At 48.1% G+C, this 23371-nt stretch overlaps 1 protein-coding gene across 2 annotated transcripts in view; it reads right to left on the bottom strand.

Annotated features, from left to right (window-relative positions):
• Nucleotides 1–2526: 2526 nt before the first annotated feature.
• The window catches only part of CEP89 (centrosomal protein 89), a 97729-nt gene continuing 76884 nt past the window's right edge, over nucleotides 2527–23371 (bottom strand). For both annotated transcript variants that reach the window (XM_050771982.1, XM_050771984.1), the window contains 3 exons: nucleotides 14380–14469; nucleotides 8584–8753; nucleotides 2527–5975 (listed from right to left, as the gene is read on the bottom strand). In XM_050771982.1, the coding sequence (XP_050627939.1) occupies nucleotides 5735–5975; nucleotides 8584–8753; nucleotides 14380–14469 (501 nt within the window). In that variant the 3' untranslated portion in view covers nucleotides 2527–5734. The remainder of the gene's footprint in view (nucleotides 5976–8583; nucleotides 8754–14379; nucleotides 14470–23371) is intronic.

The following is a 23371-nucleotide window of genomic DNA, read 5'->3' as shown; positions in this document are numbered from 1 at the left end:
TGGTTGCTGCCCCTTTTCTCAACTACGGCGGCCACGCATGATGAAAGTTGTGATCGCTGCTGAGGTTGGGGAAAGAGGGTTCTGTGTCATCAAACATCGTTAATAAAGACTTACTAGGCCGGGCACGGTGGCCCACGCCTGTAATCCCAACACTTTGGGAGGCCAAGGCAGGCGGATCACAATGTCAGGAGATCGAGACCATCCTGGCTAACACGATGAAACCCCATCTCTACTAAAAATACAAAAATTAGCAGGGCGTGGTGGTGGGTGCCTGTAGTCCCAGCTACTCGGGAGGCTGAGGCAGGAGAATGGCATGAACCCGGGAGGCGGAGCTTGCAGTGAGCCAAGATCGCACCACTGCACTCCGGCCTGGGCGACAGAGCGAGACTCTTGTCTCAAAAAAAAAAAAAAAAAAAAAAGAGTTACTATTTTGTTGGGCCGGGTGCTGTGGCTGTGCACCTGTAATCACAGCACTTTGCGCGGCTGAGGCAGGGGGATTGCTTGAGGCCAGGAGTTTGAGACCAGCCCAGGCCAGGAGTTTGAGACAGCAAGCCTGTCTTTACAAAAAGAATTTAAAAATATTATCCAGGCATGATGGTGTGCACCTATAGTCCCAGCTACTCTTGGAGGCTGGGGTGGAAGGACTGCTTGAGTCCAGGAGTTCAAGGCTGCAGTGAGCTATGATCATGCCACTGGATTCCAGTCTGGGTGACAGATGGACTCTAACATAGGGAGTTACCATTTTTTGTAATCTTGTTTCTGTCTGCCCAGCATCCACAACTTGGAGTAACTGTCCCTTTCTGTGGGACACTGGTGGGCTACCAACCAAAGGACCTCACTTCTCTGGCCACACGGGAGGAGGGCTCAGGACATCAGGTCAGCCAAGAGGCCACTGTCTCAGGATTTGCTACCTAAGTGAAGCACAGGGTAGGCTGATGGTGTTCAACTACTGAGACCCCCGCCCCAAGGCTACTCTGGCTTCTGTCCTTCTCAAAACATGGTGGAAGCCACTGAGTGTACATTTCCAAAATATTTCCCTCTTTCCCTTAACATGGGGCAGTATAGTTTCTGTTGCTTGCAACCCAGCCCTGGTATGCTACATATACTACACACGGACCCTTCACTTTCAAAGAATTATTGTTTAATGAAATACCCAGGACCCTCCTGACCAGGTGAAATAGATGCTTCAGGCTCCTGATGACCCGAGGCGGCAATGCTCTCACCTCAGTGCACTCTTCCTGTCTCATCTATACCCTCTGTAGAGTGCTGATACACAGGTGTACTGGGAAACAAGGGGATGGGGGCCCAGAGCACCCAGCACAGACGCGGGGAGCCAGCCTGGGTCCTCAGCAGCAGGTGGCGTGCCCAGTTCCAGGAAGCAGCCTCATGCACTCTGTAGGTTTGAAGTCTCCGTAGCCCAGCCTGGGTCCTCACTACCTCTGTCCTGTTGTTTGCAGACATTGGGTCTGCAAAGCAGCCAAGCAGGGTCCTGCAGGTGAATATCAACTTCAAAAGCCACCCTTCTCCTTTCCCCCCAACACCTTCCCACCCAGCCCACCCCTAGCTAAAAATGAGGAAAAGAGCCGAGCCTGAGGCCAGGCACGGTGGCTCATGCCTGTAATCCTAGCACTTTGGGAGGCCGAGGTGGGTGGATCACTTGAGGTCAGGAGTTCGAGACCAGCCTGGCCGACGTGGCAAACCCTGTCTGTAGTAAAAATAAAAAAATTAGATGAGCACGGTGAGACACACCCTGTAATCCCAGCTATTCCAGAGGCTGAGGTGGAAGAATTGTTTGAACCTAGGAGGCGGAGGTTGCAGTGAGCCGAGATCTCTCCACTGCACTATAGCCTGGGTGACAGAGTGAGACTCTGTCTCAATTAAAAAAAAAAAAAAAAAAAAAAATGCCGAGCCTGGGAGGCTGGGAGGGCAGCAGATTTCCTGCCCAGCTTTGGGGCCATGGACTCACACCTTGAGAAAACCGAGAGAGAGACCCAGCGAGCTGCACCCATCCCCTCTCCCACTCCTGGCTGCAGCCACTACTTAGCTGTGGCCCCCTGCTCAGCTGTGACCCAGCAGTGAGGTGCCACAAACCTGGGCACACGGAGCCCTCCCCATGCCGCCCAGCCAAGTTGTGAGTGGATGATGTTTCCAGTCTTACTCGAGAATTCAGATGTCAGCCCAGCCCTATCCCAAGAGGTTCAGGCTTCTGCTGTGGGATCTGTATCCGGCTCAGGCCCTCCCTGCTGGAAGAGTTGCCTGGGCCCAGGGAGGGCTCTCCTGAGCCACACACACTGGGACTGTGCCTTTCACTCTCGCCGACGATACAGGTAGGGGAGGGGGTGAGGAGCCAGTGACAGCTGCGCTCCAGAGGCCAAACGCTAGGCCACCCTTGGCCTTAAATCTCTTTCCTCCCAACGCAGTTACTGACACCACCAGCAAGCGCTGATGAGGGTGCGGAGCAACTGGAACTCGCGCAGAGCTTGGTGGTGGGAAAGTCAAATGACACAGACTCTCAGGAAGCAGGCCTGGGTGTTCTTTCTTTTTTAATTGTCTGTATAACAAAATTCACTGTTGTCACTGTTTTCCAGCATACAGTTCAGGGGCACTAAGGGCATTCAGGACGGCTCTCGTGACAGACTCACACCCACATGCACACCTGGTGCCCCAGCCTGCTCTGTCCACTGTCTCCATTTCCCCAGGGCTGCTTTTACTTTTCATTTTATTATTTTTGAGACAGGGTCTCACCCGGTTGCCCAGGCTGGAGTGCAGTGGCATGATCATGGCTCACTGCAGCCTCAACCTCCCGGGCTCAAGGGATCCTCCCACCTCGGCCTTCTGAGTAGCTGAAACCATAGGCGCCATCATCATGCCCAGGGCTGCTTTTAAAAACTGGCAAAGCCAGCAAGGCTAACTCGAGTGCCTGGGTCATGTTCTACAGCTGCTTGACCAGGAATCTTCCAGTGCCGTATGAAACCTCACAGGACCAAGAAAGAGAAGGGTTCCCTGCTCAGACCAGACACTTGCAGGGTGAAGGGAGGAGCCCCTCCCAGCAGACCCAGTTCTCCTCCGTGCAGTCCGGCCTCATTTCCTGCCCGACCTCTGGCCAAACCCCCTCCTGCTGCTCTGAGTGCCTGCTGTGCTCCCCAGGGCCCTCTCCGCCCTTCTGTAGCTTCTGAAACCCTGTCCACTCTGCAAGGGCCAGGGCGTGCCAGTTCCTCCCAGAAGCTCGCCAATGTTTCTGTCCTTTCCTGGAACCTCACAAGCACCCTGGGTGCCTCTCTGCCTTGCCTGCCCCTCCCTCCTTGGCATCCTGGACTCGTGGCTTCCTTGCCCATTTCCTATGGCACCCAGCAGGAGGCTGGGCAGAAGAGAGGGTCTGTGGGACGCCTGCCCTTGTCCTGGTCACAATGCCATCCAGGAGTCCCCACACTTGCAAAGTACGTTTGCACTGTGTGAAAAACTTAAAGCAGAAACGTAAGAACAAAAGTGGACACTTCTCAAAAGAATAAAACGTTTGCATAAAAGGCAGAAAGACAGGGATGTCAACAGTGGTTCTCTGGGTCATGATGGCGGCAGCTGCGTTCCTGCTGACGAGCACCCCTTCCCCCGCACAGCCACGCTGGGCTGCGCCGCCTGTCAGCCTGTCTACAGGAGGCTGCAGAGTGGCCGTAAATGCCTTTGAGATAGCATCACAGTTATTGGTTAGGTCATCTCCTAGGGAGATGATACACAGTTTTCAATCCCGGCGAGTCTTTCTACCGCTTGTAAAATAAAATTAAATGACAATGATTCAACTGTTGAACAAGCTTACAGAGTCATAAAAGACTATGACTTTCTATCTCACCCTTCCGTCTGGCGATCAAAGATCCCATGTAGAACTTCTACACGCGACTGAGGACCAGTACTGGGGCCTCCTTCCCACCTGAAACAGGGCGGGACTTCACCGCGAGGGGCTCTGAAAAGGAGATGCTGTAGGGTGCCACCCCTGAGTCCCACAGTTAGGGTTCTTTGTAGCCCAATGTCCCCAAGTCCCTCCAGCATGCCTGGGACTGAATGGTCCTGAGCGGCTGGGGTGATTTTCCTGAGGAGGTGGCACTCATCTCACACGCACAGGACAGAACCATGGCCTCCTGGTATGTTTCTTGGTGGCAGCAGGGGGCAGGGACTCTACCTTAAATCAAAGCCAGGGCTCTCATTACCTGGGTGGGAGGCTGTGTGGCTCCAGAATAAATTACCTTCCCAGACCAGGTGCGGTGGCTCATACCTATAATCCCAACACTTTGGGAGGCCCAGCAGGAGTATTGCTTGAAGCTAGAAGTTTAAGACCAGCTTGGGCAACATAGCAAGACCCCATCTCTAAAAAAAAAAAAAAAAAAAAATTTTTTTTGAGACAAAGTCTCACTCTTGTTGCCCAGGCTGGGGTGCAATGGTGTGATCTTGTTTTACTGCATCCTCCGCCTTCCAGGTTCAAGCAATTCTCCTGCCTCAGCCTCCCAAGTAGCTGGGATTACAGGCACCCACCACCACACCCAGCTAATTTTTGTATTTTTAGTAGAGACAGGGTTTCACCACTGTTGGCCAGGCTGGTCTCCAACTCCGGCCTCAGGTGATCCGCCTGCCTCGACCTCCCAAAGTGCTGGGATTACAGGAGTGGCCACCATGCCTGTCCTACAAAAATTTTTTTTACAAAATTAGCCAGGCATGTTAGTGTATGACCGTCATCTCACCTATCAGGAGGCTGAGATGGGAGGATCGCTTGAGCCTGGAGGCCAAGGCTCTGGTGATTGCACCACTGCATTCCAGCCTGGGTAACAGAGTGAGACCCTGTCTCAAAACAAACAAACAAAATAACAACTAAACAAAAGAGAATAAAGTACCTGCCTAGGAGGATAGAGAAGGGCTAGGGGAGAAGGCAGAAAAGGTTTGTACAACTTAGAGGGCATGAACAGTAGCACCTTGTTTTTTTTTTTTTTTTTTACCAAACAAGCAAAGACCACCAGAGCTCATGCACAGCTATCATCAGGCGCTACCATGGCCTGGCTCCTTGGGTGACACGTCCCCATCTGACACATGGCCCGAGGACCAGCTGCCCGCCCGATCCCTCCAGCGCTTCCCAGCTGCAGATCTCGGAGCTGGAAGGCAGGCCCGCTCAGCAGGCCGCCTACTCACCAGAGCAGTGGTTGTCACAGAGCTCGTCTCAGTGGCAATGTGGCCAGAGAACATGCCCTGGCTAAACCATACTTCAGCAGCACATTATTAAAATAAAGCACAATGGGCCAGGTGCAGTGGCTCACACATGTCATTCCAGCACTTTGGGAGGCCAAGGCAGGAGGACAGCTTGAGGCCAGGAGTTCAAGACCAGCTTGAGCAACATAGCAAGACTTCATCTCAACAAAAAAGAAGAAAATTAGCTGGGCCTGGCGGTGCACACCTGAGTCCCAGCTACTCAGGAGGCTGAAGCAGAAGGATCTCAAACGTGTCTGAGGCTGCCATGAGCTATGATTGTACCACTGTACTCTAGCCTGGGCAACAGCGTGAGACCCGAGCTCTAAAAAAATAAAAATAAAAATAAAAATTTAAAAATAAAGCAAAATGTTATCAGTGGATTAAACTATGAGACCATTTATTTCTTCCCTGCCCCGCAGCGCTCAGTGGGCTTACGCACCTCTGGCTGCCACCGTGGGCTGCCCTCCAGGGAAGGCCTGTGTGAGGCAGACCTTCAGGCCAGAGGAGCCTACACCACGGGCTCCCGCAGACTCTGGCGGGTGGGGGCAGGAGTCTTCAGGTCACAGGAGCGGACATCACAGCCATCCAGCAGGTCTGCCTGAGAGACGCCATTGAGGTTGGGGGCCACCAGAGCTCTAGGGGTGTCCCGCACACCTGTCCTCGCGAGTGTGTCCTGGAGAAGTTCTCGGATTCTTCGGTTTTCCCTGAAGGTAGATTCCCAAATAACTTCAAGTTCACCTTCCATTTCTCTGAAGGAAATACATTTAAAATGGCACAATTTTAAAAACAGTATAGAGCCCATATAAATCCCAAAGTAGGAAGAACTCAAAACAGAAGAACGCTAATGGCAGGGGACAGAGCCCTGGGTGCCTGGGTTCTGAAGCAAGAGCTCAGTGTGGAACGAAGCGGCCGGTACCCTGGGAACGGGGAGCAGCAGGACGGCACAGGCTGGGGCTCAGTGTGGAATGAAGCGGCTGGTACCCTGGGAATGGGGAGCAGCAGGACAGCACAGGCTGGGGCTCAGTGTGGAATGAAGCGGCTGGTGCCCTGGGAATGGGGAGCAGCAGGACAGCACAGGCTGGGGCTCAGTGTGGAACGAAGCGGCCGGTGCCCTGAACAGGGAGCAGCAGGACAGCTCAGGCTACACAGGCATTTCTCTTCCCTCTACGTTCTGCCCTTGACTTTGGCATCAGTGCAATCCCTGTTTTCTCTCAATAATGAACTTGGGTATGTCAAATAAGGAACTGTAGGAACTGCAGGGCTGGCCGTGGCCAGCCAGATGCTCTAGCACGATGGCCTCGCCGCAGGCACCCACACAGCCCCTCCCGTGTCCCCTCTGCTTGTCCACTGTGACCTGGCCAGCACTCAGCGACCTTCCACAGGTCTTGCGCTCCATACAGCCCAGAGCTAAGAGCGAGTCAGGGGGTGAGGAGGGGACCTGAGGAGATAGACTCATTGCCAGGATGGAGAAGACTGGCCTGGCGCATGTGCCGGGATGGGGAGGCCCTGAGGGGCCCAGGCTTGTGAGGCTGGAAAGAGCCACAGGGCAGCGTTTCCAGAACCAGCATGCAGCGCCCTGTGGTGTGCTGGGGAGTCAGGACAGATGAAGGTGGCCACGTCCCCACAGGGCCACAGTCCACTGGGAACAGACCAGGATACCAGCCACACCTCACAAGGTGCTGAGCCCCACTGGGGAGCATGGCCAAGCTGGAGAGGCCAGCTGCTTCCTGTACACTGCCAGATGGTTCTGGAAAATGTTGGAAACTGGATTCGCAGGTGGACTTCGCACCACGGTTTAAAGGGCAGGACAGTGAAGTTCAGGGAGGTCAGTGATGTGCCCACTTGGCCAGAGTCACTTTTCTTGTGAACGTTCCTTCCTTCCAAGGCCCCTGATGCCCACTGTGTGGTGAGAACAACTTAATTAAACTATGTCTAAAAAAGCCCCAGCCTGGGCAACATGTGAGGCCTCATCTCTACAAAAAACTTAAAAATTAGCTGGGCCCACGTGGTGGCATACACCTGTATTCCCAGCTACTCGGGAGGCTGAGGCAGAAGGATCACTTGAGCCCAGAAATTTGAGGCTGCAATGAGCTGAGATGGTGCCACAGTACTTTAGCCCGGGAAACAGAGCAAGACCTTGTATTTTAATAAAAAAAAAAAAAAAAAAAAAATCCCCAGACTGGTTTTCTGAAGATACTTGGTAAATTAAAACAATCATGTTTAAATGTATAGTTGAACTTGAAAGAAAGAATAGGCAGTCTCTAAGGGCAGAAAAAAATGAAGCCTAAACTGAAACCAAAGAGGCAGAAAAGTATCAGTTGCTTTGAGGACAAAAGTCCATGCCAAACCCTGGATGTTTGTAGACTGACAGATCATGCAGATCAAGAGTGACAGAAAATCTCAGGGCCTACTCTTGTCCAAGTTTCTCTTCCTACTAGAGGCGCTGTGAAGGTAGGTAAGTGGAGGATGTAAAGGACCCTCAAAGAAAGGAGGGCTGGGAGGGAGACCTGCAGATCTTCAAAGGAAACCTGTTTTGAAAGGCCAGGCATCTCCTGGGGACCAGAGCCACCGGCCCGCTCTCAAACGGGTCTGGAGTGTGAGTCTACACTGTTCGCCATGAGTGGGGATCCCCGGGCCCTGACTGCAGTGAATGAAGAGTTTTAAAAAGTTGGGCACAGTGGCTCATGCTTGTAATCCCTGCTACTTGGGAAACTAAGGCAGAAGGATGGCTTGAGCCCAGGAGTTTGAGGCTGCAGTAAGCTATGATCACACCACTGCACTCCAGTCTGGGCAACAGGGTCAGACCCTGTCTGTAAGTAGTAGTAGTAGTAATAATAATAATAGCAATAACAGAAATAAAATACCTAATCAAAAATTAACAAAATCTCTCAAGAAAATGAAACAAAACTGGCTCATGCCTGTAATCCCAGCTATACTAGGAGGCTGAGGTGGGAGAACCGCTTGTATCCGGGAGGTAGAGGTTGCAGTGAGCCGAGATCGTGCCACTGCACTCCAGCCTGGGCGACAGGAAAATGCTGTCTCAAAAAAATAAAATAAAAAGAAAATGAGACAAAATAAAAATATCAGCGAGATGGAAGGCAGCAGAAAAAAAAGAGAAAGGCAATTAGAGGTGTGCATTGATTCCGGAAGTCCAATTCAAACAAGAGGAATTTTTAAAAGAATAAAGAAAACGAAGAGCAAATAAAACTCAAGACCAATATGACATTCAGATAAGAGTAAAATGTAGAAACAAAATTAAACAACGGAACAAATGAAACAGGCCCAGAGGGTTTTAGCAGAATCCTCAATCAAACATTCAGACATCCCCGCGGGCCATGGCGCAGGGCGGACACCCACCTGTTCTGCTGCAGCGCCTGGTCCAGCACCTCCTGCTTGTCCTTCAGCACCTGGTGCAGGTGCCGCATCTCCTGCCGGTACTGGGCTGTCTTGCCAGCGAAGTCCTCCTGCTGCTCCAGCAGACGGTGACTGATGTCCCCCAGCTTCAGTGCTGCCTGCTTCTTGTAGCCCTGGCGGCAGAAGGACTCTGTGAGTGAGGGGCCGCTGCCAGGCCAGGGTGGACGGTGCCTCCTGGCTGCGCTCCCTACCCACTCCTTGTATGTCAGGGCCTTTTAAATCTGGTATCCCAGATAAGTTTGATCTGGGAGGGCAAGTCTGGATGATAAAAGTCATAAAAAGTGATAAAAGAATTTCAGGTACAATAAAACCAAATTTTAATGTATATAAATCCTGTTTCTTTATATGCTATAAATAATGAAAACATAAAATATCACCTTTGGACACAGTGGTTCATGCTTGTAATCTCAGCACTATTAGAGGCTGAGGCAGGCAGATCACTTGAGGTCAGGAGTTCGAGACCAGCCTGGCCAACATGGTGAAACCCTGTCTTTATTAAAAATACAAAAATTAGCCAGGAGTGGTGGCACATGCCTGTAGTCCCAGTTACTTGTGAGGCAGAGGTGGGAGGATAACCTGAACCCAGGAGGCGGAGGCTGCAGTGAGTGTGATGGAGCCACTGCACTGTCTAGCCTGGGCCACACAGGGAGACCCTGTCTCAAAAAAAAAAAAAAAAAAAAAAAAAATCACCATCACAGAACAAACTGGATGTTCTTGCAAATTAATCTACAACTGTATTTTTTCCAGGACAACTTTTATCCCTGCATCAACTGGTAGCCTAAGAACTAATGCTGCCACTGCTCAGCACCCTTTCACCTTGACAAGAAAGCCTCATTGAAGAATCCAACAAGGGCTGTCAGTCTCTGTTGCCAGACAGACAGCTGAGATGAAAGCCCGTCATTTACTTTCCTTCTTTCACCTTTACTGTATAGTACTGAAGGTTCTCAATTGTCCTGTGAGCATTTCTAAAATCTTGTCACAGAGAGTCTGACAGGTAGTTCCATAGACTCGTTTTTTATAAGAAACTCTGACACTCAGTTTATACATCCTCTCTGACCCAAGAATTAGTGCTGTTTTTACACTTCCAAGTGAAATAACTTTCTTTGTTTTCTGCTTTTACTTATTAATTTCTGGTTTTCATATTTGTGATTAACAAATGCTGGCTAGGTGGGATGGTTCACGCCTGTAATCCCAGCACTTTGGGAAGTTGAGGCGGGTGGATCACCTGAGGTCAGGAGTTTGAGACCAGCCTGGCCAACATGGTGAAACCCCGTCTCTACTAAAAATACAAAAATTAGCTGGGCGTGGTGGCGCATCTGTAATTCTAGCCACTCAGGAGGCTGAGGCAGGAGAATTGCTTGAACCTGGGAGGCAGAGGTTGCGGTGAGCCAAGATCGCACCACTGCACTCCAGCCTGGGCGACAAAGTGAGACTCCGTCTCAAAACAAACAAACAAAAAACAAGTGCCTACATTATTTCTACTTTAGGGATTTACTGAGGCTTTCTTTCTGGTCAAGCAATGGTCAATTTTTGTGTCTTTTATATATATGTAAATATACCCTGTTGATTATGTTGTTAAATCTTCTATTTTCTCATTTTGTTTAACATCTTGATCGGTCTTGGATTAAGAGAGGTGGATTATAGCTCCTATTACCAAGTTTCCATTTTTCTTTGTATTTCCTGTAGTCTACACTCATAAATTTGCTGCTATGTTATTTAGTGCATAGATATTCACAATTACTATAGATGATGATGATGTAGACAGGGTCTCACTATGTTGCCCAGGCTGGAGTCCTGTGGCTATTAACAGACCTGATCATGGTGCACTACAGCCTCGAAGTCCTAGACTCAATTCAAATGATCCTCCTGCTCAGCCTCCTCTGCAGGGACCCACACACCCAGCTCATACTATATATTATTAACTATAGTCTTTTAGTATTATAAAAATCTCCGTTTTTTTTTTTTTGGTGTCATTTAGTGCTTTTGGTCTGAATTCTATCTTGGCATATGTCAAGATTTCAACCTTTGCTTTCTTTGTGTTTGCAGAAATCTGGGTTATCTCTACCCATCCTTTCAATTTAAATCCTTCACGAACACTTTGTTTTAGGCTGTCTCTTGGGTCTAGTGTGGAATAGCATTTTGCTTTATGAGTCAATCCAAAAAAATGTTGTTTTCCCTAATGGGTGAATTAAGCTAATTTACATTTACCTATAGGACAGATTTGTTTGGTCTCAATTTTGTTATTTTATGTTTGGCTGTTTTATCTACATATTTTTTAAAGATTTTAAACTAATGTAGTCTTTTTCTTTGCTTTTTTGCTGTTATAATTCTACCATTAAAACAAATTTTTTTAGAAACAGGGTCCTGCTCCATGCTCTGCCCCTCAGGCTGGAGTGCATTGGTGCGATCATAGCTCACTACAGCCTTAAACTCCTGAGCTCAAGATCCTCCCGCAGAGTTGGGGCTACAGGCGCTGGCCATCAGCCCAGCTAATTTTAAACATTTTTTTAGAGATGGGGTCTCTATGTTGCCCAGGCTGATCTTGAACTCCTGGTCTCAAGTGATCTTCCTACTTCAGCCTCCTGAGGAGCTGGGATTACAGGCATGTGCCACTCTGCCCAACTCTGATTCCACTATTTAGGAATAAAGCTCGATTCTTGTAGTTGGCTTTATTCTTTTTTTTTTTTTTTTTTTTTTTTTGAGACAGAGTCTCGCTCTGTCCCCCAGGCTGAAGTACAGTGGCCCCAGTCTCAGCTCACTGCAAGCTCCGCCTCTGCCATTCTCCTGCCTCAGCCTCCCGAGTAGCTGGGACTACAGGCGCTTGCCATCACTCCCGGCTAATTTTTTGTACTTTTAGTAGAGACGGGGTTTCACCATGTTGGCCAGGATGGTCTTGATCTCCTGATCTCGTGATCCGCCCACCTCGACCTCCCAAAGTGGGTTGGTTTTATTCTTACACCTTTATATGATATGTTCTTAGTCCCCTCTTTTTAGATTGTATCCATTGGTTCCCTAACAAAAGTAACAATACATTAGCTCATAACAACATTTTCTTCACTTTTCCCCTCCTGTTCACCTGCTAGCTCGTACCACTTGGTTTTTCAGCTTTAATGATATCCCTTGACTCTTATTACCTATGAAGAAATCAGCAAGTGTAATCTACTTTCTACCTTCCTTCGCCCTTAGCCCATCATTGTTTCCTTGGTTGTATTATTACTACATTGTCAGAAAACATTTACATACAATTCTATCAGCATCAATCCTTATCCCTGCTGTAAAAATGGATTCTTTGCTCACTACAAGTTAATTTTGCTGAAGTTTCCCCAATTACTTCTTGGTTGGCAGGACTCATTGTTGAGACACGGTCTTGCTCTGTTGCCCAGGCTAGAGTGCAGAGGCACGAACATAGCTCACTGCAGCCTCAAACTCCTGGGCTCAATCAATCCTTCCACCTCAGCCTCCCGAGTAGCTGGGACTACAGGCATGTACCACCAAGCCTGGCTAATTGCCGTATTTTTTGTAGAGACTGGGGTCTCCCTATGTTGCCCAGGCTGGTCTCAAACTCTGGACTCAAGGGATCTGCCTGCCTTGGCCTCCCAAAGGGCTTGGATTACAGGCATGAGCCACTGCGCCTGGCCGTTTCATCTTAAAGTCGTATGTCTTGGTGTCAATTTTCTGGGTCCATTCTGTGTCAGTTTTCCCTAGGTACATAATGTGCCCTTTCAGGACATAGATTCAAGTCTTCTTTTATTTCAGAAAGGTTTTTATGAGTTACAGTTTAGAGCAGAATAAGCCACTGTTTTGGTTTCTTCTTTGGAGGCTCTACAAGTAGATCTCTTAGATCTCCATCACTTTCCACCGAATCCTTTGCACATCTCCATTCCCGCTTTCCTGTCTGTCTCGTTTCTAGCTGCATATCCCTTATTGCTCTGTTACGGCATCTGTCTCCACAGAATTCAGTCTGCATTTCTTAAACGGCTTCTCTTTCCCTTCTATTTCTTCCCTGGGTCATGTCAGTTCCATCCCACGCCCTCCTGGGCCTGGCTGCCTCTTCCTGAGCTCCTGTGTCTCTGCTCTGTGACATTTCTTCCTGGCTCTGACTGCCTCCTGAAGTCCTGTCTCTCCAGCTGTGCCCAGCTCTCTAGCCAGCTACCTAGCAGTTCACTTTGGAGTATCATTTTGATCTTTGCGGCAACACTTTTCCTGATAAGTTTTCGGCAGTTTTTGTCAATGGGAAGTTATGCCTCTATTTTTCTTCCTTTTCCTTAAACTGTTTTTATACGGAGGACTCTGAATTCCTCTGGGATGAGAGGAGGTTCCTGGGAGGGTGGGAGCGACAGTTGGGCCAGGGTGTCCTTCCAGGCTTCCCATGTTCCCCCCACCCTCCACCTTGCAGCCCTATCTCCCACTCACTGAATTCAGCCTGGTTCGGAGGGGCTTCTGCCTGCATCCCTCCGTTCCCAGATCTCGTCACAGCCCCGGACTTCCAAGGTGATGTCTGCCCTTTGAAGAGTGATATTTTGCAGGGATTTCCTGAGATGTCACCTCTGGATTTCTCAAGCGTTTTCTCTTCACTCCCGCCGAGTTCCTGGCCTGTCTACCTTGGGGCCTGCTCACAGGTGTCTCCTCTGGGTGAGCCGGTTTTACTATTCCTGTTCAGATAAATGGTAACGCTACGGATTCCCCAAGCAAGGCCAACTACTCCGAGGATCACTCCTTCTCTTTTGCAAGTAAAAAGCAGGAAAATTAGAAAAAAAGAAAGAAAAAGAAAAAACCCCACGACGGGGATTTTAAAGTACTCAATACTTCTATGCTGAGTCCCTTCATCAACAGCATGGCATATCCCCTTCCCTTTCAGCCTTTATTTTTTCCCCTTAAAGAGACAGGGTCCCTGCTAGGTGAGGTGGCTCATGTCTGTAATCCCAGCACTTTGGGAGGCGGAGTCAGGCAGATCACTTGAGCTCAGAAGTTCAAGACCACCCTGGGCAACATAGCAAGACCTCATCTCTAAACAAACAAACAAACAAAAATAAAAAAAAAAAAAAAAAAAAAAAAAAAGAATAGCCAGACACCATGGTGCTTGCCTGTAGCCCCAGCAACTTGAGAGGCTGAGGCAGGAGAATCCATTGAGCCCAGGAGTTCAAGGCTGCAGTGAGCCATCGTCATGTCGCTCACTGCACTCCAGTCTGGATGACAGAGTGAGATCCTGTCTCTCCTTTTATTCGGTGTTTTTGTTTGTTTGTTTTTGAGACAGGGTCTCACTCTGTCAGCCAGGCTGGAGTATAGTGGTGTGACCTCGGCTCACTGCAGCCTTGAACTCCTGGGCTCAATTAAGCTGAGACTACAGGCAAGCACCACCATGTCTGGCTAACTTTTTAAATTTTTTATAGAGATTGGGGTCTTGCTATGTTACCCAGACTAGTCTCAAACTCCTGACCTCAAGTGATCCTCCTGGCTAGGCCTCCTGAGTCACTGAGATTACAGCATTAGCCACTGGGCTTTGTTTCATATCCTTTATTCTTAAACAGCTGTGCAGTATTTTATTGTGTGAATGAACCAAAGTTTATTGAATGAGGTGAGAGGTGCCATTCTGTCAGCAAAACTTTGCAATACTTTTACTCTGTGGACTGTTACTGACGCACGTGCAAAAGGTGTCATTTTCTTAAACACAAAAATCCACAGCAGTGAACCTGCATTCCCATCTGAAAATGAAATCTCCGAGGCCAAATAACCACTTACCTTGACTTTTTCCTCCAGCTTTCCCAGGCGAATGTGGCTTTTGATGACTTTGTTGAGCACTCCATCCTTCTCACTTTCTAAACATTTTGCCTAAGGAGAAGGGTGATAAATGGGCTCTCAGTTTTACAGAAACATTGAAATAACAAATAATTGTCTTGCAAAGAGTGTTACTGCTACTGCTCACAAGTAATCTTCATTCTGCCACCTGTCCTGCCTCAACCCTTTCCCCGCCCACTGTGGGAGGGCCGGGGCCTCAGGCCAACAGATGAGGATGGGCAGGAACAGGGCATGGGGGGTGCCCTGCTGGGTATAAAAAGAGAAGAATTGGCCGGGCACGGTGGCTCAAGCCTGTAATCCCAGCACTTTGGGAGGCCGAGACGGGCGGATCACGAGGTCAGGAGATCGAGACCATCCTGGCTAACACGGTGAAACCCCGTCTCTACTAAAAATACAAAAAAAAAATAAGCCGGGCGAGGTGGCGGGCGCCTGTAGTCCCAGCTGCTCGGGAGGCTGAGGCAGGAGAATTGCGCGAACCCGGGAGGCGGAGCTTGCAGTGAGCGGAGATCTGGCCACTGCACTCCAGCCTGGGCGACAGAGCCAGACTCCGTCTCAAAAAAAAAAAAAAAAAAAAAAAAAAAAAAAAAAAAGAGAAGAATTCCAGCCCCACAGACCAGGGGAGTGGGAGGGGCTGCAAAGGTTTGCAGAACGCATCTCTGCTCTTATAGAATCTATCTTTCCTCCAATCGCATCCAAACAATAAGTGCCAAGATGCCAATCAACTCAAAACTTGACTCATTAGAACAATTCCAAAATTAAGGATAATGTAATATGAATGCACAAGGCCGTTTCTCCAAGCCATACATGAAAAGCAATACATCCAGGAGGGATGACATCATTTGAAGTCAAATGATTTAAACTAATATCCAGATTGGACATGACCTGCTAGATTCTATAAATTAACTATTTCAGATGCTAAAGTAAAATAAGTAATGCTGAGCATTCTTTCCAAGGTAGGCTAGTGGTGACAAGTTTGATTTTCCAGAAGGAAAGCTAAGTCACAGAGTAATTGCTCTAGGTCACATGGAAAATCCACCCTAGAAGCAGGATTTTAAAAGATCTCAGGCCAGGCTTGGTGGTGTGCGCCTGTAGTCTCAGCTGCTTGAGAGGCTGAGGCACGAGAATGGCTTGAACCCAGGAGGCGGAGGTTGCAGTGAGCTGAGATCGCGTCACCGCACTCCAGCCTGGGCAACATAGCAAGACTCTGTCTCAAAAAAAAAAAAAAAATTCTCAGTATCTAAGACTATCGTGTCTCCCACAAAAATGTGATAAATGCAAGATGGTGCAGTCATACTTGGGGAAACTGAAAGTGATCTTTTTTTTTTTTGCTTTTTGTTTTTGTTTTTTGTTTTTTGAGACAAAGTCTCAATCTGTTGCCCAGCCTGGAAGTGCAGTGGTGCGATCTCAGCTCACTGCAACCTCTGCCTCCTGGGCTCAAGAGATTCTCCTGCCTCAACTCAACCTCCCGAGTAGCTGGGACTACAGGCACGCGCCACCATGCCCAGCTAATTTGGGGAAACTGAAAGTGATTTGTAGCCAGAGAACATCAGCAGAAACTTCCCAAGGCAGAGTGGAGTCCTCCCACTGCCGGTGTATGTACAGGGTGGGGTTCAGGCTCTCACGAGGTCCTGGAGACCAGGACGGGGTTGGGCAGGAGTACATGGGGGCTCAGTCCTAGAACAGGGCAGAGACTGGCAGAGCAGCTAGTAACACCCCTGGACCTGGCTAGAGGGGCTGGCCTAGGCACTCCCAGGGTCAAGGGGCCTGCAAAGCCGTAGGGATGGGTCCGCCCCAGACATGGCTACACAAGACCAAGCGCTCTGCCCAGATGTCCTGGCAGCTACCATGCATCTCCCTGCGTGGACAGCGGGTGTCTGCTTGGACAGAAAAGTCCGTGGTGACAGGTGAAGCCAGGATGGAAGAAAGCAGCTCTCCCACACCCTACATTTCCAGTTTGACTCTGCGGGGCCTGAGGACTCTAAACTTGACAGCCAGGCCATGATAAAGGTCAAGGCAGGAGAAGGGAACACAATTTACTAACAGTCTGTTGGCTCAACGAGTAACTTCTAAGTATCTGGAGACAGTAAGTGGCCTCCATTTGTATTTCCATCCTGAGCCCACAAATATTGTGGGCCGAAAGGGGAGTGTCTGAGGGTCTGGAAGGATCCTGACTTCATCACGGAAGCCTGTGATACTCCTTGGCCCATGTGAGAGGCATGGGGCCTGCACCCCAGGGACCGGGATTCCCTGCATGTCCTGCCCTGCAAACAAGATGGCTTCGCATTTACAGTGGCCTCAAGACATGTGGCGGGCAGGTTCCCAGGAAATCTGGAGGTGAAAGGGTTTGTTCAGCCCTTTAGATTTTTCAGCACGTTTTCTCTTGCCCTCTCCATGTCCCGGTGAGGAAGGCCAGCACACACAGCAGAAGGGAAAATGGGTACTCAGAGAGTATCAGGGTTCAGCTGCCTTTCAGAGGGGCAGCGCTGGGCCAGACACCTTGAGTGCCTTCAAGGCTCCATCCATGCTGCGTCAAAGTCAAACTGCTTTCTGGAAGGCTCTGGAAAGGACTCAGAAGTCACCAGTAAAATATGGCCAGACTGACCACACGCTTATCAGCAATTACTGTAATTTAAAAAACTGTTTTCAGCTGGGCGCGGTAGCTCACGCCTGCAATCCCAGAACTTTGGGAGGCTGAGGCGCACAAGGTCAGGAGAACGACCATCCTGGCTAACACGGTGAAATCCCATCTCTACTTAAAATACAAAAAATTAGCCGGGCGTGGTGGCACATGCCTATAGTCCCAGCTACTCAGAAGGCTGAGGCAGGAGAATCGCTTGAACCCAGGAGGTGGAGGTTGCAGTGAGCCAAGATCGTGCCACTGCACTCCAGCCTGGGTGACAGAGCGAGACTCCATTTCAAAAAAAAACAAACCTGTTTTCAGGAGGGAAGCTCAGGGTGGCTGGCTGGAGGCACAGGATGTTGGACTCCTCCACACAGGAGAACCAAAACAGGAGTCAGTCATCACACAGAGGACATCTAACAGAGACCATGGGAACTCGACAGGGGAGGGCTGGGCAGCACCCGCGCACTGAAGGAGAGGGAGATGACAGCCCAGATGGGATGGGTCTTGGTCGGGAGCCTGGAGAGGCTTCCCCGTGCGGGGGAAAAGGGTGAAAGATCCCCAGGGGTCCACATTCTCACTGCACACTCCTGTGATCCCAGCCCCAGGGGAGCCCCTCAACCCCTGCAGGCCCTGAGACTGGTGCAGGGTGCCCCCTGGAGTCTGTGTGACCCCACTGCTCCAGAGAGGGGGCTCACGCTGGGTCCCACACTGACCCAGGCTCCGGGCAGCTGCAGCACAGTGGCATCATTTTGAGAGTCCGGCCCCCACCAGACTGCATCCTGTCCCCGGGACCCAGCAGCCCCGGCATCTCCGCATCCCTGGGGCGCCACGGACATTCCCCCCACATGTACCCGGAGGGCTGCAGCGGCAAGGTACCAGGTGGACCCAGGGAGGCAGCAGGTCCCCAGCACTCTACCCTACAGTGTCCTGCATACCCAGGAGAGTGTGATACAGTGCACTGAAGAGGCTGCCCATGGGAGCAAGGGAGCTGAAGCAAGTGCTCCCCGATCCTGAAACCTGCCTGCCTGGGGGCCCTGTCACTAACAGCAACCCCACCCACTCCAGCCACAGAGCCCTGCGCATGTGCATGTGCCCTGAGGACAGGCTTCCCCTGCCCAATGCCTCCGTTGCCAAAGCAACCCAAGCACAGCACCTGGGGCCTGGGGATCACCCCATCCTCTTCACCACAGCGTGCGGGGACTGTCCCACCATGTTGGTTGCCCCAGGCGTGCACACACACACACACACACACACACACACACACACACTGGCAGAGGGCCTAATAATGACCCCAGAATGCCTTCCGGAGGCCTAGGGCTTGTCCCACCTCACCCACCACAGCCTATGCCTATGGACACCATTGAGGAAACTGAGAACAGGCCCACCTTGCCTGGCACTGCTCCCATAGTGCCCAAGCATGCCATCTGGGGGTCTGGGGATGTCTTCAGATTGTCAATCAGCCCGGGTGCACATGCACATAACCAGGGGCCCAGAAACAGGCCCTGAAAAACTGCTGCTGGTACCCAAACACACTGTCCAGAGGTCTGGGGATTGCCCTGCTCCATTGACCACCTCTGGCATCTGAGCCTTCCTCCTGGGGGCCTGAGGACGGGTCCACCCACCACCACCACCACCATCCCTGGTATCCACCTGCACATGCTACCTGGGGGCCTGCTTAGCTCACTGCAGCCACTACTAACAATAGTGAGTGCCACCTGGAAGCCCAAGGTAGTACTGTGCACTAAAGGAGAGGGAGATGACAGCCCAGACAGGATGGGTCTTGGTCGGGAGCCTGGAGAGGCTTCCCCGTGCGGGGAAAGGGTGAAAGATCCCCAGGGGTCCACATTCTCACTGCACACTCCTGTGATCCCAGCCCCAGGGGAGCCCCTCAACCCCTGCAGGCCCTAAGACTGGTGCAGGGTGCTCCCTGGAGTCTGTGTGACCCCACTCACACTATACATCCTGCATCCACAAATACCATCCACTATACATCCACAAATACCATCACTCACACTATACATCCTGCTCAGGGGCCCAAGGAATTGCCCACCCACTGGGCATATAGCTGCCACTAAGGCACCCAAGCAAGCCACTTGGAGGCCCAAGAATCGACGTGCCTGGACCTGCTAACATTGGTGCCTGTATGTACTACCCACAGGCTCATGACAGGTGTGCTTGGCTCACCCCCCAAGAGGACTGGTCCAATTGGAGTCCCATCCCCAGCAAAACCTCACCACAGCCTCTACTAACAACTGCAGACTAAGCCACTGAGGACATCACAGACACCACTGACACTGTTTCCAGCTGAGGTAATCATATGAAGACATGTATGCACACATCCAGAATCAAAGCTAATGTGGCTTAGCCAACCAACACCATAGATACATCTATAGGAAAAGGCTTCCCCTATGAAAGCCAATACAAAAAATCAGAAGAAGTGACTGTTACACTTGATTTGCAGAAATCAATGAAAGGACATAAGAAACATGAAACAGCAAGGCAATATGAAACCTCCAAAGGAATATAATAATTCTCCAACAACAGATTCCAACAACAACAACAACAAAAAACTTATGAAATGCCTGAAGGAGAATTAAAAATAATGATATTAAAGAAGCTCACTGAAATACAACAGAACACAAATAAACACTATAAAGAAACCAGAAAAACAATTTAGGATATAAATGAGGATTTCACCTAAGAGATAGATATAAAAAAGAACTAAACAGAAATCCTGGAACTGAAGAATTCAATGAATAAAATAAACAATACAATTGAGAGCTTCAACAATAGACTAGATCAAGCAAGAGAAAGAATTTCTTCTGCTTTTGAAATACTCAGTGAAATGAAAGAGAGGGAGAGAGAGACAGAGACTGAGAGAGAGAGAGAGAGAGACAAAGAAAGAGAAGGAGCAAAGGACAGAGAGAAGAATTTAAACAAAAAATGAAGCCTGCCTTCTGATGTTCCAAGGGGTGAAAAGGAGTTTAATGGCATAAAAATACCTATTCAACAAAGTAACAGTTGAAAACTTTCCAAGTCTAGCAAGAGATTTAGAAATCCAGACACACGAAGCTCATATTCCCAAAAAGGTCTTCTCTCCATGATATTACAGTCAAACCATCAAAAGCCAAACACAGAATTCTAAATATATGTGTGTGTGTGTGTGTGTGTAAAGTCTAGTTACATATGAGGAACTGTCATAAGACTAATGGCATGTGTCTTTTCTTTTTTCTTTTCTTTTTTTTTTTGAGATGGAGTCTTGCTCTGTCACCCAGGCTGGAGTGCAGTGGCATAATCTCAGCTCACTGTAGCCTCCGCCTCCTAGGTTCAAGCAATTCTCTGGCCTCAGCCCCTCAAGTAGCTGGGATTACAGGCAGGCACCACCACGCCCAGCTAATTTTTGCATTTTTAGTGGAGACAGGGTTTTGCCATGTTGGCCGGGCTGGTCTTGAACTCCTGACCTCAGGTGATCTGCCCGTGTCAGCCTCCCAAAGTGCTGGGATTATAGGCGTGAGTCACTGTGCCCAGCTAATGGTGTATTTCTCAGAAGAAACTTTACAGGCCAGGAGAGAATGGGATGATATATTCAAAGGAATGAAAGAAAAGAAAAAAAAAAAAAAAAACCTGTCAGCCAGCCAAGAATACTATACCAAGTAAAGTTATCCTTCATAAATGAAGAAGGAATAAAGACTTACAGATAAGCAAACACTGAGAGAATTTGTCACCACTAGACCAATCCTTCATGAAATGCTTAAGGGAGTCCTACAGCGAGAATTGAAAGGACAATACTTACTATCATGAAAACACATGAAATGATAAAACTAACTGGTAGAGCAAGCACACACGAACAAGGAAGAGAAAAGAACGCAAATGTTACCACTATAGAATGAGATAAATAAAAGGAACAAATGATACACAAAACAACCAGAAAACAATCAACAAAATAACAGGAATAAGTCCTTGCATATCGATAGTAACCTTGAAATATAAATTAATTAAATTTTCCACTTAAAAGATACAGACTGGCTGAATGGATATCAGAAAAAAAAATTTTTTTAAACATGATCCAACTATGTGCTGCCTACAAGAAACACGTTTCACTTGTAAAGATCCATACAGACTAAAAGTAAAGGGATGAAAAATATATTCCATGCAAAAGGAAACCAAAAACAAGCAGGAGTAGCTATACTTGCATCAAATAAAACAAACTTTAAGTCAAAAACTGTGAAAAGAAAGTCATATTATAATAATAAAGGGATAAATTCAATAAGAGGACACATTCTAAACACGTATGCACCCAACACCACAGCATCCAGGTATATAAAACAAATATTATTAGATCTAAAAGGGGAGATAGACTACAATACAATAATAGTTGGGGACTTCACCACCCTACTCTCAGCAATCAGGTCACCGAGACAGAAAACTAACAAAGAAACACTGAATTTAACTGCACTTTAGACGAAATGACCTAATAGACATTTACAAAACACTTATTTCATCCAATAACTGCAGAATACATATTCTTCTCATCAGCATATACAACATTCTCTAGTACACAATGTGTGTTAGGCCACAAAGCAAGCTCAACAAATTTAAAAATACTGACATCATATCAAGTATCTTCTCAGACCATAGTGGACTAAAACTAGAAAGCAATAACAAGAGGAACTTTGGAAACTGTACAAACATATGAAAATTAAACAACATGTTCCTTAACAATGATTGGGTCAATGAAGAAATTAAGAAAGCTATCAAAAATTTCTTGAAACAAATGAAAACTGAAACACAACATACCAAACACAACATACCAAAGCCTATGGGATACAGCAAAAGCAATGCTAAGAGTGAAGTTTATAGCAATAAATGCCTGCATCACAAAAGTGGAAATATTTCAAATAAACCTAATGATGTACCTCAAGGAACTAGATAAACAAGAACAAATAGAACCCAAAATGAGTAGAAAGAAAGAAAAAATAAAGATCAGAGCAGAACTAAGTGAGGCAGGGTGAAATGTTCTTATAGTCCCAGTGACGCAGGAGGCTGAGGGAGGAGGATTGCTTGAATCCAGACGTCCAAGGTCAGCCTGGGCAACATAGTGAAAAGCCACTGCTAATAAACTGAAAACCTAGAGAAAATGGATATACTGCTGGATAACATACAACCTACAGAGGCAGGATCAGTAAAGTTATGAGACCGTACTGACTTGTCCTCTTTAGTGAAGCCCCGCGTGCTTCTTTCGCAGTGGGCTCCTTTCATGTGCACTCTTGTATGTCAGCACCTAACTCTTTTGCAAGATAAGTAGTCCCACAGGATCCCAGCCAACTACCAGGTGGTTACACGTTCCTGATACCCAATATGGCCTAGGAAAAAGAACAAAAATCCCTTAATCATAATGTAGCTTCCCCAATCTCCAGCCAATCAACACCAAAAGCCCAAGAAGCTATTAACTACCAATTCCTGCTTGGGCAGGGCTAAAGACTTCTCCAGGGTCCTGCATGCACAGCTAGGCACAAGATTTAGCTTAATTTAGCTTACAGCAACCTTTTCCTCATTTTAATGTAAAAAACACACCCTAGGTGGAGGTTTTAATGCTAATTATACATATGATACACGTTAGAGCATGTAGATGCTGAGTGCATGCACCAACCATAGGTCCACCTTTGCACACTTGACCTCATCAATACTTTATGAATATGCATGCACAGCTCCTGTAAAGGGCATTCCCTTAAAATATTAGGGTCTGTCTCTTCCGCTGTCCCTCAGAGTGACTTTTGCTTTGCAACAGACTTCTTCACCCGCTCTTACTTTGGACTAGCTCTCAAATTCTTTTGTGCAGTGAAGTCAAGAACCTGAACCGGCCCATTGACAACACTATCAAGATTGAATTAGGAAGAAAAAGAAAACTTGAACAGACCAATAACAAATAATGAGATTGAATCATTAATAAAAAGTTTCCCAACAAAGAAAGTCCAGGACCAGATAGTTTTTCTGCCAAATTCTACAAACCTTACAAAGAAGAACTAATACAAATTCTCCTCAAACTATTCCAAAAAAATTGAAGAGGAAGGAATTCTATCTAATTCTTTGAGGCCAGTAATACCCTGATACCAAAACCAGACAAGGCCACAATAAAAAAAGAAAATTACAGGCCAATATCCTAATGAACACAGATGCAAAATCCTCAACAAAATATTAGCGAACCAAATTAAACAGCACATCAAAAAAATAGTATGCCATGATCAAGTGGGATCAAGAGATGCAAAGACAGTTCAACACACACAAATCAATAAACATGATAGATCACATCAG

This window comes from Macaca thibetana, chromosome 19, assembly GCF_024542745.1.
Source record: "Macaca thibetana thibetana isolate TM-01 chromosome 19, ASM2454274v1, whole genome shotgun sequence".
Taxonomy (NCBI): Eukaryota; Metazoa; Chordata; class Mammalia; order Primates; family Cercopithecidae; genus Macaca; species Macaca thibetana.
The sequence above is the reverse complement of the archived record's forward strand: the minus strand, read 5'-3'. Positions and strand labels throughout refer to the sequence as shown.